The sequence below is a fragment of the Schistocerca nitens genome, chromosome 4, assembly GCF_023898315.1.
Source record: "Schistocerca nitens isolate TAMUIC-IGC-003100 chromosome 4, iqSchNite1.1, whole genome shotgun sequence".
NCBI classification, from domain to species: Eukaryota; Metazoa; Arthropoda; class Insecta; order Orthoptera; family Acrididae; genus Schistocerca; species Schistocerca nitens.
In genome coordinates this window covers 828,492,019-828,509,389 of record NC_064617.1, presented here as the reverse complement: position 1 = coordinate 828,509,389, position 17,371 = coordinate 828,492,019, and the positions used below count along the sequence as shown (strand labels likewise).

Below are 17,371 nucleotides of genomic sequence, written 5' to 3'. Positions count from 1 at the left end.
ACCGTGGTTCCTTCACAGCAAGAATTCATATTGCAAGATTATGAATGACGGAATATCACACTGGTTGAAATGCTGGACCATGTCTCAGAGGTTCCTTCACAGCATGAAGTCATACTGTAAGACTGTGAGTGAAGGAATATTGCATGGCTGAAATTCTAGACCGTCTCTCCTCAGCAGATGATACAGCAACAGTTGCCCAGCTTCATCTTCATCTATGTACCAGCAGCTTTTTGATTAATGTTACGACTACACTGAGCTGACCCTGCTTACATTTATCAGTTATTGCTAACAGACTGCTGTAAGAACATTTCGATCGGTGACTGTGGCCACTCATGCTTGTTGATTCAATGTATTTCTATCTCTTGTTCTGGGAGTCATCATTGTGGTACATGATTTTACTATATAAATGATTATGATGTGCATCTCTACAGGAACCTTCCAGGCAACACTATTTATTCAAAGATTGTATTTAAGCTGAGGCAATTAAACAGTCTCTCAGAATATGATGTCAGAGAGATTTGGAACCAATTCATTAAAACATGTGAGTCAAGCAAATAACAGAACGACACTGCATTATAAGACAATGGTTCTCACTATCAGGGGCAAAGCCATTACAATCTTCTCAATGACTATGTGTAATCAGGTGACAAATGGAGATTAATGTTAATAGTAGGACATGTCTTTTTCAGTGGACATATATAACTGTTTTTGTCTGTCTGTCACCACATCTACTACACATAAGAATATTAACCATAAGAGCCCACAAAAGAGATTCCTATCAAGTGTCAACTACAAGTTATAAGGAAACAACCAATACTCCTTTATTTGATGCACTGCAATCAATCCTCAAGTACATATTATATTCCATTCTGTATTCTCATCTATTCAAGCACATAAGCAGTTACCCAAAATAAAATTAAAATGTGTTGGAAAAACTAAAATGTTTTGCTGAAAGAGCTTCACAAAAATTATCATACATTGAGGACTCTCTTTGATGTTACATTAGGCTTGGGAAAAAATTAACCTATTGAATTTAAGCTGTAATTAAAATTGAAAGTTGCCAATAAACTAATCTACACATAAAGGCCTTCAAGATGGATTTGATAAGATCCTCTTTCAATCCACACAACAGCTCAGATAACATAAAAAATAATGGAAGATTAGTGTTTCACCTCTTGTTAACGAATGGTACACTTTAACACGTGGGAAACAAATGGAATAGAGACATGCATGCATGCATACATACCCTCACAATGGTGAGATGTAACAATGCAAACAATGGTGAAGCATGAACTGCAATTCCAAATGCGTCTTACAAGTGTAAAAATGAGATTAGGGATTGTAGATAAACATTTATAAACATGAACATCAAATTTTATGAACAACAATATGTTTCACTTTACTCATTATCATCATTCCTTATTCTCTTACATTATCCCAATATTACTGTTACTGTTCCGTACCAATCAATGAAAATAACAAAAAAACCTTTTTCTAATTCTTGGCAACTTTGTAGGATTAGGTAAGTAACATAATGCACTTACTTCTAAAGGGTATGTAGATGATATGGAACCCATCATATGCCTTTGGCCTGTTGTGTTTATCAAATTCCTGTCTTTGTGGAAGCAAAGCTCCCAAACGGGGACTTGCCCCTCTGCGTTCACATACCCAGCATATAGGAACTACACTTCGTGCAATGCATTTCAACAGCAAGGCAGAAAATATTGTTGAACTACCTGAAAAATAAAAGAAAAGTCAAAGGATGTACATCTCTAATACCAGATGATGTAATAACTCCATTAAAGTTTAGAACTGAATAAATCTATAGGTCACCCTAAGTCAAGTGGCATAAATTTAAAGAAGCTCCCCTCTCATGCCTCCAGAGTTTTGATTAAATTTTTATAGGTTGTATATACAGGTGGTAGAATGATTGGCATTTTGGTCCGAGCTACCATGGTGGCCATGTGTGTGTGAGGTGTGGTTGCTTGTGTGAATGAATGGTGTGTATTTTTCTTTCTTTTTCAGAAGAAGGCTGTGGCTGAAAGCTTTTGTGTGTCTTAACTGTACTTGCCTGCCACTTAACATGTCATCTTTATAGTGAGAAGCAATGTACCTCTCACTAAATTGCAGATTTTAGAACCTAGAATTTTCGTTGCTGAAATAATTACTGATTTATCCACAATTAAAGATGATTCCAAAAATTTATTCATCAATTTTGTCTGATTTTCAAAAGACTATATCTCAAAAAGGGGTCATCTCAGATTTGATTTTTCTTTGCACCACTGAAAAGAGCTCATTCCGTTTTATCAGGAAATGGTGCAAAGAAAAGTTAAATCTGAGATGACTCTTTTGAGATATCGTCTTTTGAAAAATCTGACGAAATTGATGAATAAATTTTTTGAATCAATTTTAATCTTGGATAACTCAGTTATTATCTGAGTAATCAAGACGCTGCTTGTACAGACACATTACACGCAGGTAGGCTGCAAATGAAGAACACATCAGAAGCAGAAAGTCATTCTGTCATATGATAAAAACTGCCAAACATGATCCAAATTTCCTCTAACAATATTTCTGAGTTACTGTGACAGAAAATTAATAAATCTGCTGTAAATTGAGCACATGTTCAGCAATTAGACTGTTGTACCCACAAAGTAGAATCTCCAAGTTTCAGCATGGAAGTCCTATCAGATCATGAACAGCAGCAAAGCAAACTTGATGATTTATTCCTATCTGTCGCACCATGGAAAAACTGTCCTTTATGCAGCATTACTAATGGTCCCACCACACTACTTATCAAACAGTAATTTGGCACGGCTTCATGTAAGACCTATATGTACACCCCATAAAAACTTCATCAAAATTGGAGAGGATCATGTGGACCACTTGACATGGAGTGTCCGTATATATGATGTAGCAACTGACACTTTCACCTTGTATAAATACAACAGAAGAAATGCCACATTGTCTCAAGATACTGAAGCTTGTGCTTGACTGTACGACAATTATTTAGATGAACAGTCTCATTTTTAAACCATGATATCTGAAAGATTTAATGTACTTACATGAGGCACTCGTTTCATACCAAGAAGTCCCTTCTGTACAGCCCAGCCACCCGCGGTCATCGCATGTGCAGTGACGAGCTGTCCCTCTCGGAATATATTGAGTGTCTCACTGAAGCCTTCACTGACCGTATGACAATTATTTAGATGAACCATTTTCCTGATCTCAAGGTGTACATTTTTGAATGTTTGCAGCTGTGGCTTTTTACAGAAAGCCCTTTTGCTTTGCACAATCCTTGCTACTACATCTTTTTTCTACTGTTCAACTCTCAAGTTAGCAAAACTGAGCAACCTGTTCAAGAGTCTCACACTTAGCCATTCAGCATCTCTGTCTATGAATACACCATGACCTTAATTTTATTTCTATGCACATATTATAGGCAATAGCTAGCTATGTTCCATTTCATTAAGTACGTGACTCACTTCCTGCTTGTCAGTGAACTGTATTGTGACACACAACTTGCACAGGACATGCTACGGTTTAGTGTTAATATAGCTTTTGTAAGTGTAGCAAAACATTATTTGTGACACTCGAATGGACCACATATGTTCTAGAATGGTCAGAGGACTTAAGGAAGTATGTAAACTTGATAGCTCATATCGTGTGAGGTTTTCAATAGAACATGATGCTGACAGTCCTAATATATTCTATATGACATACACAGAGAACCAAAGAAAAAGCTAATAGTATATTAATGAAGCCTTTGATTGTTGTCTCAGGTGGGAGGCAGTGTTTGAGACAGTATGCAAGGTGCGGAAGGAAGGGAGGAAGATCAGGGTTTAACGTCCTGTTGACATCGAGGTTATTAGAGATGGAGCACAAACTTCAAACGTTTCAAGGATGGCCACATCCCTTCAAAGGAACCATCCTGGCATTTTCTATGAGTGATTAGAGAAAATGTGTAAAACCTAAATCTGGATGGCCAGATGCAGATTTGAACCATCACCCTCCTGAAAGCAACACCAGCGTGCTAACTGTTGTGTCACCTCGCCATACGTGCTTTTACAATATCTCTATCACAGTCTTCATGTGTCTTGTGTCAAGCAATGCCAAACTGCTGCGTGCCAATCTGAGTAAAGGTGAGATGAAACCAAATTATTTATCCGTGACATAAAGGATTTCATAATCTGACACCAACCAGCTACAAAAAGTTTTGTGCAGCCTTTATTCAAATTTTAACAAACCAGAAGACCAGAATCTTCCTTTGTCAAAAGAAACCTCTTTCTAATTTATCTTACTCATAATCTGCAAAAATGATCATTAATTTACCCACCATTCATCTGTTGAGGACAATATAAATGTTAATTGGTGACGTATTTTCTGGGAAATCAATTTCTTCAACGATTGAATGCCTCTCACAAGTAAACTGACTGCATTTTGTCCTGTTTTGATGTCCATTAAATCCATCAGATATTTTACAAAAGCCATGAGTGAGTAGCGACATTTGGCTGGATCCTTTTATGTATACAACAAATACTTCACAGAGAAGATGATCTACTTGATGCTTCACAATATAATCATATTATGAGTAATTTTATAATTTCATACTCTCACGAGTGCAAAAGCTATATCATAAAGGAGTAACCTGTTTCCATCAGGACCAGTCTCCAACACACACACATTCGTGAAGGTTTGCCAAACAATTAGATATTGTTCTATTGTTGGTCTTGATCGGATTCCACCTGCAGGGGACCTCAACGGCAATAAGAACATACAATGCATTAAATATAAAAATGACAATGTATCCTATTCGCAGGAAAGTTCTTGTGTCTTCTTGGGATAGTTCCAAAATACTGAAGGGCCCTTATAGGTTAGTATTTCCCATTCTGGGTTACTGGTGCCCTATTGTGGGTTACTGGTGCCCTATTGTGGGTAAAAAAGTGGCATGCTGCATTTCAGTTTAGTCAGCCGGCACAAGACTGTACCTTTGGCTGTGATTTTTGTACTATTACGTAAAATGACAAATAGCACCTATATCCAAAGTACTGCAAGACAAGAGAGGTGACAGTGGGAAGGATGCCCCTTGGCCACTTTTGATTATATTATTAGACATGACGCTATCTGATGACAATGTGACCACATTTCATCTTCAAGTTTGATTCTAATTACAGGTACTATGAATCACATTTAAAATGCAGAACTGTCATTCGCAGTAATTAGATTTGGATCTGGAAGTGAGCTGTGACAAGGGTCGAAACAACTAATCCCAATAAACTTAAAAAGGACCCAGATGGTGTCTGTCTTTCTTTCTTTCTTAATTTTGATAACCATATCCTTAAGGTTACTGAGTACATAATCAAGTATATAAATCTTGTAAGACTGATCACTCATCTTTCCTTTCCAAGCATGAGAACTGGAAATTTTTAAGAGCATAAATCACATTCTGATGAAAATACATGAAAAAAAGCCTTTAATGCAACAGTTATAAATCCCAAAACAGTGCAAATTATTGTAATGGGAGGCAATGAAAAACATGAATCTGGATGTGATGCATGAGTCAAATGAAAATGCTATGAATAAAAGTATAAACCAAGTGTGTAAAAAAGCAATAAACTAATAGAGGTTACACCTGCTGCATAAATGGATTAGTGACACTATGAGAAATGCAAACAAAACATGAAATATCTTGTGTAATTTCATAGAGGTTGGAAATATCATGCAGGAAAGGTGTTTTAGTAGAAAATATGTTCACAGTTCTAGTGTCTCCATAGCAACTATCTAGTTTTCATTTCAAAATATGACCAATCTGGTAAGCATTTTACCTTAAATATATTAAATTTATCTTAAATTAAAAAAAGTCAAAAATCACCTTTAATAACATCATTTGCAGGGTAGATGAATGTTGGACGTTTCACATGCAGTTCTGGTTTTATCATTGTCTTTGGCTTGAAGCCTACTAACTGAATTCCAGGCTCCACGATATTCTTAATCTCTTTCAACTCTAGCTGGAAAAAAAAAGAGCAATGAAATCACGTACACCAAAGACCTTCAAACACAAACACCATAGAGTGGAACTAAAAATAATTCCTTTGATATAGGGATTGCTGGGAGGTAAGTGTTTCACCTACACTCTCACTCTCTCTCTCTCTCTCTCTCTCTCTCTCTCTCTCTCTCACACACACACACACACACACACACACACACACACACACACACACACACACCTTGGGTCTCCTCTTTCTGAGGAGGCGATATTTAACAGTTCTATTTCTGCCTGAAGGGATGAACATGTGGCTTTCTGGTGAAGCTACAGAGAGGGGAAAAGACCAGTGGCATTGGAAGAGAGTGGAGCACAATGAGGGTGAGGAACATAAATTGGGAGGAGGTGACAGGGCAGAGGGGATGGAAACTATTGGGTGGAGGATGTTGGGACAGTAGGTTACCTTAGATTGAAGCACGTTATGTTCACCTGAAATGAGGTACATCCTATGTAAGGTCCTTCCCAGCTCCCCTCAAGTGGTGTTTCATCACCCACCCAACCTCCCCATCCTAGTCCACCCCTATGTCCAACCATTTGTCACAGGGATCATCTCAACATGCCATCTTTACAGTGAGTAGCTATCTAACCTTTATATAATATTGTTGATCTGCACATATTTATGAGAACTGATAGTATCACTGAAGGAAGTGGGGATGATGGGGGTGGGGCATGGGGAAGCACTGATTTAAGCTCTGGTACACAATTGCAAGTGCAAGGTTAATGCTGCTTTCAGTTCCTAAATACACAATGCAAAATTCTGATTTTGAAATTTTGTTTTGGCCACTGAATTGAATGATGATATAATACTGGTAGTTTTTGGGCAGCATGAATTTTTTAGCTTTCAAACTCAACCTTTACTTTGTAACCTCTGTTTCCTGCTCCCCCCCCCCCCCCCCCTTCATCCTTTGTTCACACAAAATGAAGATGAACACTAAGGTCCATCTTCATGTGGGAAGAGGAATGAAGGAAAAGGACTGGAGAGGTTTACAAAAAGGGGTTCAGTTTGGAAAGTAACCCAGAACCCCGGGTCTGGGGAGACTTACCAGACGGGATGAGAAGGAAGGGCTGATTGTTGGGAACTGTGCCAGCCAAGATTTGAAAACCAGAGAGCTTAAAGACAGGGTAATATGCAAGACAGAGATTACTGCTAAAACATCTCGCATGAGTTAGTGAGGATGAAAAGCTAAGTACATTCTATGTAACAGAGGTGGGATGGGGAATGGTGAAAAATAGACAGGTCAGAAAAAAAGATATAGAAAACTAAAATGGAGTGAAGCAAGGAGTAATCACTGTGAAGAAATGCTGAGACAGAAATAATTAAAGTAAATTAAGGTCAGGTGGGTGGTGAGAACAAAGGACATGTTGTGGTGCTGGTTCCCAACTGCGAAGTTCTGGTGGTGGTGGTTAGTGTTTAACGTCCCGTCGACAACGAGGTCATTAGAGATGGAGCGCAAGCTCGGGTTAGGGAAGGATTGGGAAGGAAATTGGCCGTGCCCTTTCAAAGGAACCATCCCGGCATTTGCCTGAAACGATTTAGGGAAATCACGGAAAACCTAAATCAGGATGGCCGGAGACGGGATTGAACCGTCGTCCTCCCGAATGCGAGTCCAGTGTGCTAACCACTGCGCCACCTCGCTCGGTACGAAGTTCTGAGAAACTGGTGTCTGGGGGAAGAAACCAGATGGTGTGTGTGGTGAAACAGACACTGAGGTCCTGTTACACTCTCTGCAACAGGATATTGTGTGTTACCGATATACACCCTCTGCTTACACCCATTCATCCTAACTGGTAACTGGGTGGTAGTCACGCTGATGTAAAAGGCTGAACAGTGTTTACGTAACAACCAGTATACAAGGTGTCATTTCACACAGGGCTCTCCCTTCGATGGTACATAAAAACTATGGTCCCACATTTTGTTTCTTGAAACGGTGCTTGTCCCTTGGAGTTACTTCCAAAGGCCTAACATTGAAAATCCCTGTTTCTGGATGTAATCCTACTGTACACCAGGCTCTTTTACAGTTTCAAATAAAGCAATCTCTTGCACTTCCTCTGCTAATCTGTGACCTACATGCCTCATCTGCCAATTTCCATACCACCAGACTTCTCTTCTTCTACAAAATACTACAGTTATCTGCCCCTCATGTTTCCTTGGATCGTATCATCCAACACGCCAACTTCAGACTGCAACAAAACGCCAGACTTCAACTCAAAAAGCTATCCCACCTTCTCCTAATCTACCTCAGCAGTGGTATTTCCCATCTTGTTCATCCGCAGCACCCAAACAGTCACACCATCAACCACCACTCCTCTCCTACAAACCGAGCTTGGCCAAACTCCTTAACATCCCACAGCCTTCACCACTGCCTCCCAGACCAATAATAATTCATAATCACAAGAACCCGTCACAACAGTACAGTGTTTCCAAACTCTTGTCTAAAATTCTCTCCCCTTCTGAATTAATTGTATTATGCAAGGGTCTCACTTTCAGCCGTACACCTGCACTTAAACATGCTGCTTTGTTGAAGCAACTACTTTCCTTTAATTGTAATATCGACTTGAAATATCACTTGGCAACCCATCCCAAAATCTTTCCAACAGCAAACCTGACACTGAACCCTGCCTAGAACAGTTCCGACCACAATCCCAACTTGATCCATCACCACTACCTCAAATTCATCCCCTACAAGCCTTCCAAGAACTACACACATCCAGCATTTCTTCACCGCCCTTCCTCAGGTCCCTACAACATGACCCTAACCTGTCCTCTGTAGAACTCCAGTCTCTATGTGAAGACAAAGGCTCTACCACTTTGATACTTGACTGGCAGGCATATATTAATGAAGGTCTATGCCAGATGTCTGACACCTCTACATAAAGCACCTGCCATCAAGATCCCATCCCTGCGATTCAAATTGACCTGCAGTCCCTCCTAAAAACCTCAGGCCCCTCACTAGGACTTACACCTCAATCTGCAGAACTTCTTACCACACCCAAACTACAAACCACCTTTTACATTCTTCCTAAGATCCACAAACCCACTCACCCTATAGTTCCTGTCTTCAAAGCACCCACCGAATGTGTATCTGCCTTAGTTGATCAACACCTGAAACCCATAGTACAAAGACTTCCCTCCTGTATTAAAGATACCAACCATTTCCAAGATCATCTGAAATCCATGCTGTCGCACTCCCACCACACACCTTGCTTGTCGCCACTGATGTCATCTCTTTCTATACCAGCAAACCCCACGCACCCACATACATGGTCTGTCTGCTGCTGAACATTTACTCTGTCAGTGGCCACCTGAGTCCAAACCTATGACATCCTTCCTGCTTACCTTAATAAACTTTATACTTACCAACAATTACTTCGCCTTTGAGGAGCAGACATAAAACAGATCAGTGGTATGGCCATGGGAACCAGGATGGCTCCTTCCTATGTTAAACTTTTCATTGGTCGCTTGGAGGGGGGCTTTCCTGGGTCCATAAGCCTTCAGCCCCAGGTTTGGATTACATTCATTGATGACATCTTTGTCATATGGACTCATGGTGAAGATGACCTGTTAAAATTTCTGGAATCTCTAAATACCTTCTCCCAATTAAATTTCATGTAGTTTTATTCCGAATTCCATACCACTTTCCTTGATGTTGATTTCATCCTCACCATAGGCCAGCTATGTGCTTCTGTCCACATTAAACCTACTAACAAACAACAATACTTACATTTTTAAGAGTTGTCATCCTTTCCATGTCAAACATTCTCTCCCATACAGCTTTGGCTTTCATAGCAAACATATCTGTTTGGGTGCACCACAGCCATCACTGAATGTAACTACTCCCCCAGCCTAGTTCAAAAGCAGATTTCCAAGCCATCACGTCAAATCCTGGTGATGCTGATCCCTCCAAAAAACTACCATCCAATTATCAGCTAGGATGAATGGACATAGGCAGAGGGTGTATACTGGCAACACACAATATCATGTTGCAGAGTATGCTCTAAAACATGACAGTCTTGGCCTTGGTGCCTGTTTCACCATTTGGATTCAGACATCAGTTTCTCAAAACTATGCAGGTGGGCACTAGCACCACAATGCCCCTGGTTCTCGCCATCCACCTGGCCTTAATTCACATTAATTCCTTCTGTCTCAGCATTTCTTCACTGTTAACTACTCATTTCTTAATTCCATTTTAGTTTTCTATGTCTTTCATTTTCTGCCTTGCCTATTTTTCACCATCCACCCTTCCACCAGTGTTACATAAAATGCAGTTAGGTTTTCACTCTTATTAACTCATGTACAATGTTTTAGTAGTAATTTCTGCCTTGCATATTACCCTGGCTTCCACCTTTAAGCTCTCAGGTTTTCAAATCTCATCTGGTGCAGCCCCAGTCAGTCAGTCTTTCCTTCTCATCCTGTTCAGTGCAATACAGAGACTTAACAGTTTAAAAACTGATTCTGAATTACAAAAACTAACATATTTTTCACTGATAAATAAACATATTAACCTGATACTAGGTACGATTCTAAATATACTTACAGAAGTGAATTCCACTTTCTCGCCAGCAAATACTTTTGAATAGGAAACATTGAATGTTTCGACCAATTCCCCTGTGTCCTGGAAAAATATAAACAGAAAGCAAAGTAAATAACAAAATTCAGAAATAAAGTTTGATAACACACGAAGTACTTTATGTACTTGACCACTTGGAAGCTAACTGCTCTGATTCTGTGCTTGCTGCTTAAAGTACATACAGAGTTTTCACCTTTGCAGATACAGTTATTTACGTTTTTATATGCCCAATAAGTTTAATACTGTCACATCATCTTCAGTGGATACTTATTTATTTACTGATCTTTGACAGTTATAATGTTTACAAGACACAAATAACTATGTTGTGAGCAGGTAGTTCTCTACAGATATAAATCAAAAGTAAAATATTGTTTCCATCAGGATGTCATTTAAAATTGTACTTTATTAATACTATTAACTAGTTTTGAGTGTTAGCAATTTTTGGGTTGTATCTACAAAAACAGCAATACACCAGAATTAAAGGGAAGTCAAAATATTAAACACTCTACTGTGCTGAATGTAATGTTTTCTCAATAGTCTGATGTAGAATAAAACAGAAACCACATACCACGCACAGTTATACATAGCATAGACATTAATGTTGTTGTTGTCTTCAGTCCAGAGACTGGTTTGATGCAGCTCTCCACGCTGCTCTATCCTGTGCAAGCTTCTTCATCTCCCTGTACCTACTGCATCCAACATCCTTCTGAATCTGTTTAGCGTATTCATCTCTTGGTCTCCCTCTACGATTGTTACCCTCTGCGCTGCCCTCCAATACTAAATTGGTGATCCCTTGATACCTCAGAATATGCTCTACCAACCGATCCCTTCTTCTAGTCAAGATGAGTCACAAATTTCTCTTCTGCCCAATTCTATTCAATACCTCCTCATTGGTTAAGTGATCTACCCATCTAATCTTCAGCATTCTTCTGTAGCACCAAATTTCGAAAACTTCCTATTCTCTTTTTGTCATAACTATTTATCGTCCATGTTTCGCTTCCATACATGGCTACATTCCATACAAATAGTTTCAGAAAAGACTTCCTGACACTTAAATCTATACTCGATGTTAACAAATTTCTCTTCTTCAGAAACGCTTTCCTTGCCATTGCCAGTCTACATTTTATATCTCTCTACTTTGACCACCATCAGTTATTTTGCTTCCCAAATAGCAAAACTCATTTACTACTTTAAGCGTCTCATTTCCTAATCTAATTCCCTCAGCATCACCCGATTTAATTCGACCACATTCCATTATCCTTGTTTTGCTTTTATTGATGTTCATCTTATATCCTTCTTTCAAGACACTGCTCATTCCATTCAACTGCTCTTCCAAGTCCTTTGCTGTCTCTGACAGAATTACAATGTCATCGGCAAACCTCAAAGTTTTTATTTCTTCTCCATGGATTTTAATCCCTAATCCAAATTTTTCTTTTGTTTCCTTTACTGCTTGCTCAATATACAGACTGAATAACATCAGGGATAGGCTAAAACCCTGTGTCACTTGCTTCCCAATCACTGCTTCCCTTTCATGCCCGTCGACTCCTATAACTGCCAACTGATTTCTGTACAAATTGTAAATAGCCTTTCGCTCCCTGTATTTTGCCCCTGCCACCTTCAGAATTTGAAAGAGAGTTTTCCAGTCAACATTGTCAAAAGCTTTCTCTGTCTCTACAAATGCTAGAAACATAGGTTTGCCTTTCCTTAATCTATTTTCTAAGATAAGTCGTAGGGTCAGTATTGCCTCACGTGTTCCAACTATTGCTTCACGTGTTCCAACATTTCTACGGAATCCAAACTGATCTTCCCCGAGGTCAGCTTCTACCAGTTTTCCCATTCGTCAATAATGAATTCGTGTTAGTATTTTGCAGCTGTGGAGTATTAAACTGATAGTTCGGTAATTTTCACATCTGTCAACACCTGTTTTGTTTGGGATTGGAATTATTATATTCTTCCTCAAGTCTGAAGGTATTTCGCCTGTCTCATACATCTTGCTCACCAGATGGAAGAGTTCTGTCATGACTGGCTCTCCCAAGGCTATGAGTAGTTCTAATGGAATGTTGTTTACTCCTGGGGTCTTGTTTCGACTGAGGTCTTTCAGTGCTCTGTCAAACTCTTCACGCAGTATCATATCTTCCATTTCACCTTCATCTACATCCTCTTCCATTGCCATAATATTGTCCTGAAGAACATCGCCCTTGTATAGACCCTCTATATACTCCTTCCACCTTTCTGCTTTGCCTTCATTACTTAGAACTGGGTTTCCATCTGAGCTCTTGATATTCATGCAAGTGGTTCTCTTTTCTCCAAAGGTCTCTCTAATTTTCCTGTAGGCTGTATCTATCTTACCCCTAGTGATATACGCCTCTACAGCCTTACCTTTGTCCTCTAGCCATCCCTGCTTAGCCATTTTGCACTTCCTGTCGATCTCATTTTTGAGACGTTTGTATTCCTTTTTGCCTGCTTCATTTAGTGCATTTTTGTATTTTCTCCTTTCATCAATTAAATTCAGAATCTCTTCTGTTACCCAAGGATTTCTATTAGCCCTCGTCTTTTCACCTACTTGATCCTCTGCTGCCTTCAATATTTCATCTCCCAAAGCTACCCATTCTTGTTCTACAGTATTTCTTTCTCCCACTCTTGTCAATCATTCCATAATGCTCCCCCTGAAACTCTCTACAACCTCTGGTTCTGTCAGTTTATCCAGGTCCCATATCCTTAAATTCCCACCTTTTTGCAATTTCTTCAGTTTTAATCTACAGTTAATAACCAATAGATTGTGGTCAGAGTCCACATGTGCCCCTGGAAATGTCTTACAATTTAAAACCTGGTTCCTAAATCTCTGCCTTACCATTATATACTCTTACCATTATATACTTTCGAGTATCTCCAGGCCTCTCCTACGTATACAACCTTCTTTTATGATTCTTGAACCATGTGTTAGTTATGATTAAGTTATGCTCTGTGCAAAATTCTACCAGGCGGCTTCCTCTTTCATTTCTTACCCCAATTCCATATTCACCTACTAAGTTTCCTTCTCTTCCTTTTCCTAATATCGAATACCAGTCGCCCATGACTATTAAATTTTCGCCTCCCTTCACTATATGAATCATTTCTTTTATCTCATCACACATTTCATCAATCTCTTCGTCATCTGTGGAGCTAGTCGGCATATAAACTTGTTCTACTGTGGTAGGCGTGGGCTTAGTATGTATCTTGCCCACAATAATGCATTCACTATGCATACCCGCATTCCTATTTTTTAATTCATTATTAAACCTACTCCTGCATTACCCCTATTTGATTTTGTATTTATAACCCTGTATTCACCTGACCAGAAGTTTTGTTCCACCTGCCACCGAACTTCAATAATTCACACTATATCTAACTTTCACCTATCTATTTCCCTTTTTAAATTTTCTAACCTATATGCCCAATTAAGGGATCTGACATTCCACGCTCTGACCCGTAGAACGCCAGTTTTCTTTCTCCTGATAACGTCCTCCTGAGTAGTCCCCGCCTGGAGATCCGAATGGGGGACTATTTTACCTCCGGAATATTTTACCCAAGAGGACGCCATCATCATTTAACCATTCAGTAAAGCAGCATGTCCTCGGGAAAAATTACGGCTGTAGTTTCCCCTTGCTTTCAGCCATTCGCAGTACCAGCACAACAAGGACGTTTTGGTTAGTATTACAAGGCCAGATCAGTCAATCATCCAGACTGTTGCCCCTGCAACTACTGAAAAGGCTGCTGCCCCTCTTCAGGAACCACATGTTTGTCTGGCCTCTCAAAAGATACCCCTCCGTTGTGGTTGCACCTACGATACGGCTATCTGTATAGCTGAGCCACGCAAGCCTCCCCTCCAATGGCAAGGTCCATGGTTCATGGGGGAGGGGGGACATTAATGTACAGACCTAAATTACAATATGCATGTAGTAACAGTAGGTGCATATACTTGTTCACACATGGTGAAACTGTAAACAGCTTTGTGTATGTGTGGTCTGGGGATAGCTGTCAGTAGATGTCTCTTCCTATTGTTTGTGGTTATATTTGAGTTTTTGCTGTCTATTATTAGCGTTATTCTTACACCTACAATTACTCTCCCCATGTTACATTTTAGGTTGTGTATACTGATGACCATGACACGCTTAACTGTGCATGGCATGAAATTTCTGCTTTACACTACATACAAGGATGAAGTATCTACATCTATTTTAATTACTCAGTCTGTTTTGGGAAAACTCTATGTCCAGTGCAGTTGTAGACTTTTATATTTTGATTTCCACTTCATTCTGGTGTGCTGTTATGTTTGTAGATGCATTTGAGAATGGCCAAAGCTTAGAATTTGGTAGTAATGCCTAATAAATTACTATTTAAAATAAGAGCTTGATGGAAACAATGTTGTTCTTTAAATTTATCAAGTCTGTTGTGTCCACCCAACATCCATGTAACAAAGGGAGGCACAGGCTTAATGTTCTGTTAAAATCAATAATCTCAAGCAGTTTATCAGATGAAGCAGTTTATTAGATAACACATGTCCAACAGAAACATTTTAAATCGGGCACTGAATTAACCTCAATTTTTCCCGCCTAGGAAGCAACCCATCAACAGAGCTACGAATATAAGCATTATTGCTGAATAGAATGGAATTTGTATGTACTTTTTACTTCTATAAAGCAGAATAATGGAACTTCAGTGTCTCCGAGTGGTAATACAACCCCCAGTAAATAGCAGTAGTGTGTATAAACAATCTCACAGATTCTATGTGTACCATTAAATTGTCACCATGAAATTGGTGTTTTGAATAACTCATAATAATGCAGAGGGATCAAAGTAAATGTGTATGAAGAGTTAGTGTGTAACTTAAATTTGGAGTCAGCTGACAAGTGAGCATCACTCTGCTGAGTGATGACACTTCTGACATTCTTGGAAAGTTTTGTTGGAATGTTACATGCATCGCAGGAGCTATAGAACATGTTAATTTTCCTGTATCACAGTATTCAACTAGGCTAAAATCTTATGCTATTGGATAACAGCAGCTCCTAGAGACTGTTTCTTGGCTGACAACATCGAAGCTCATCTTTTAGTTGTCTTGCTGAATGGCATAATTAATTTGAAGTTCATGTACTAGAATTCACTATTAATACTTACAAAACACTGTGAAATGCATGATTTCAGCCAAAATCTCTTGAGTTTTAGGACCAATGCCAGAGCACTTACAAGAATTTTAGGCATACTAAAATCTGAATGTATCTCTCTGCATATCTGGCACACTGATAGCAATTTTAAAATTCGGCTCCACAATATGCTATCCAAGTAGCAACTCTGTTACTACATGATCCACTGACATTCTAACAAGACTGAAATCCTGGATATTTGAGGAGGAGGAAGAGGAGAATGTTCCTTTGCATATTCATTTAACTGTAGATAATGGACATATGAGAGTGCTAGTTCCAGAAAATTGGGAATTTGTGGTAAGTTCCTATGGGACCAAACTGCTGAGGTCATCGGTCCCTAGGCTTACATGCTACTTAACTCTAAAGACACCACACACACCCATGCCCAAGGGAGGACTCGAACCTCTGATGGGGGAGCCGCGTGAACCATGGCAAGGCGCCCCAGACAACGCAGATAGCCGCGCGGCCCCAGAAAATTCTTCTTGTAACAAATTACACAGAAAGTAAAAGTTTTACCACATTCTCCCCTTTAACATAAACATTTGATTATTCACAAAACTTATTTTGCTGTGTAGTATTTGGTGTGACTAGCCTATCTGCATACAGGAGAAAAAAACCATGAGGGAGTGAGAGTGAAAATAGAATGGGCAATGTAAATATTATCCAATTAAGGGATGTGCAAAATCAGCACTAGGCTTGACTTTTCTTGTGGACAACATAACAACTCAGCCAACATACACATGTGATACTTCTACAATGACATTAATGCTATTTTTCTTTCATTCAGTCTCTTAAGAGAACTCATGTCTGCTGTAATTAGAATGAAAAAAGTTAGCAACTCTACTCTAAAGCTACACTGTTGTTATTACTTGAACAAACAGCCAATTTCATAGTTCCTTTCTCTCTTTGTGTCATTGGTCTATTTTGGTTCTGGGCGTGATGGGTATTTGCTGATAAATGAGAAAATCCAGCACACACATATCTGTTGAGTGATTCATACGACAGTCTAGGCATCTTCTTTCGGGCATCTTATTTCTGCTACCTATGTCCCTGTCATCCACACATAAACTTATCTTCCAAAATTGAATACACAGTGTATAGTGCAGTATATGGTGCTGAGCTTTCTACCAACCTCCCACCAGAGAACTTCACATTACATGCACTTGGCTGTTGTAAATCTAAATCTAATCCAATAGCTGGTCTTTCATCCCCCATTAGATTTTCTCATTCTCAAGGCACATCACCTGTTCTACCAGCAACATGACTTGCAGTCCACAACTATAAAATTCAAACATAATTGTTACACAAAAAACACTAATTTGAACAGAATTAGATCACTTACTGCATTGATGCGACCTCCACGATGTACTGTTTCATTTGTCTCTCTATGAACATGAGTTTTCTTAGGTTTTGGTACCTTTCTGAAATGAAATAGATATATGCTGAAAGTAGCGAATTAATGGTTACTGCAAACATTTTTGCATTTTCAATCAAAAAGGATCATCTTAAGAAAAAAACTATGTATAAAATTACAAGGGGACAGAACAGTTGGCCTGCAGTTATCTCCAAGACATGAAATT

At 39.1% G+C, this 17,371-nt stretch overlaps 1 protein-coding gene across 1 annotated transcript in view; it reads right to left on the bottom strand.

Annotated features, from left to right (window-relative positions):
- Positions 1-17,371, bottom strand: part of LOC126253253 (ATP-dependent DNA helicase 2 subunit 1) — a 130,026-nt gene that overhangs the window by 33,099 nt on the left and 79,556 nt on the right. The window contains exons 6-9 of the mRNA XM_049954457.1: positions 17,134-17,212; positions 10,579-10,656; positions 5,873-6,008; positions 1,545-1,736 (exon numbers count right to left, since the gene is read on the bottom strand). Coding sequence (XP_049810414.1) covers positions 1,545-1,736; positions 5,873-6,008; positions 10,579-10,656; positions 17,134-17,212 — 485 coding nt within the window. The remainder of the gene's footprint in view (positions 1-1,544; positions 1,737-5,872; positions 6,009-10,578; positions 10,657-17,133; positions 17,213-17,371) is intronic.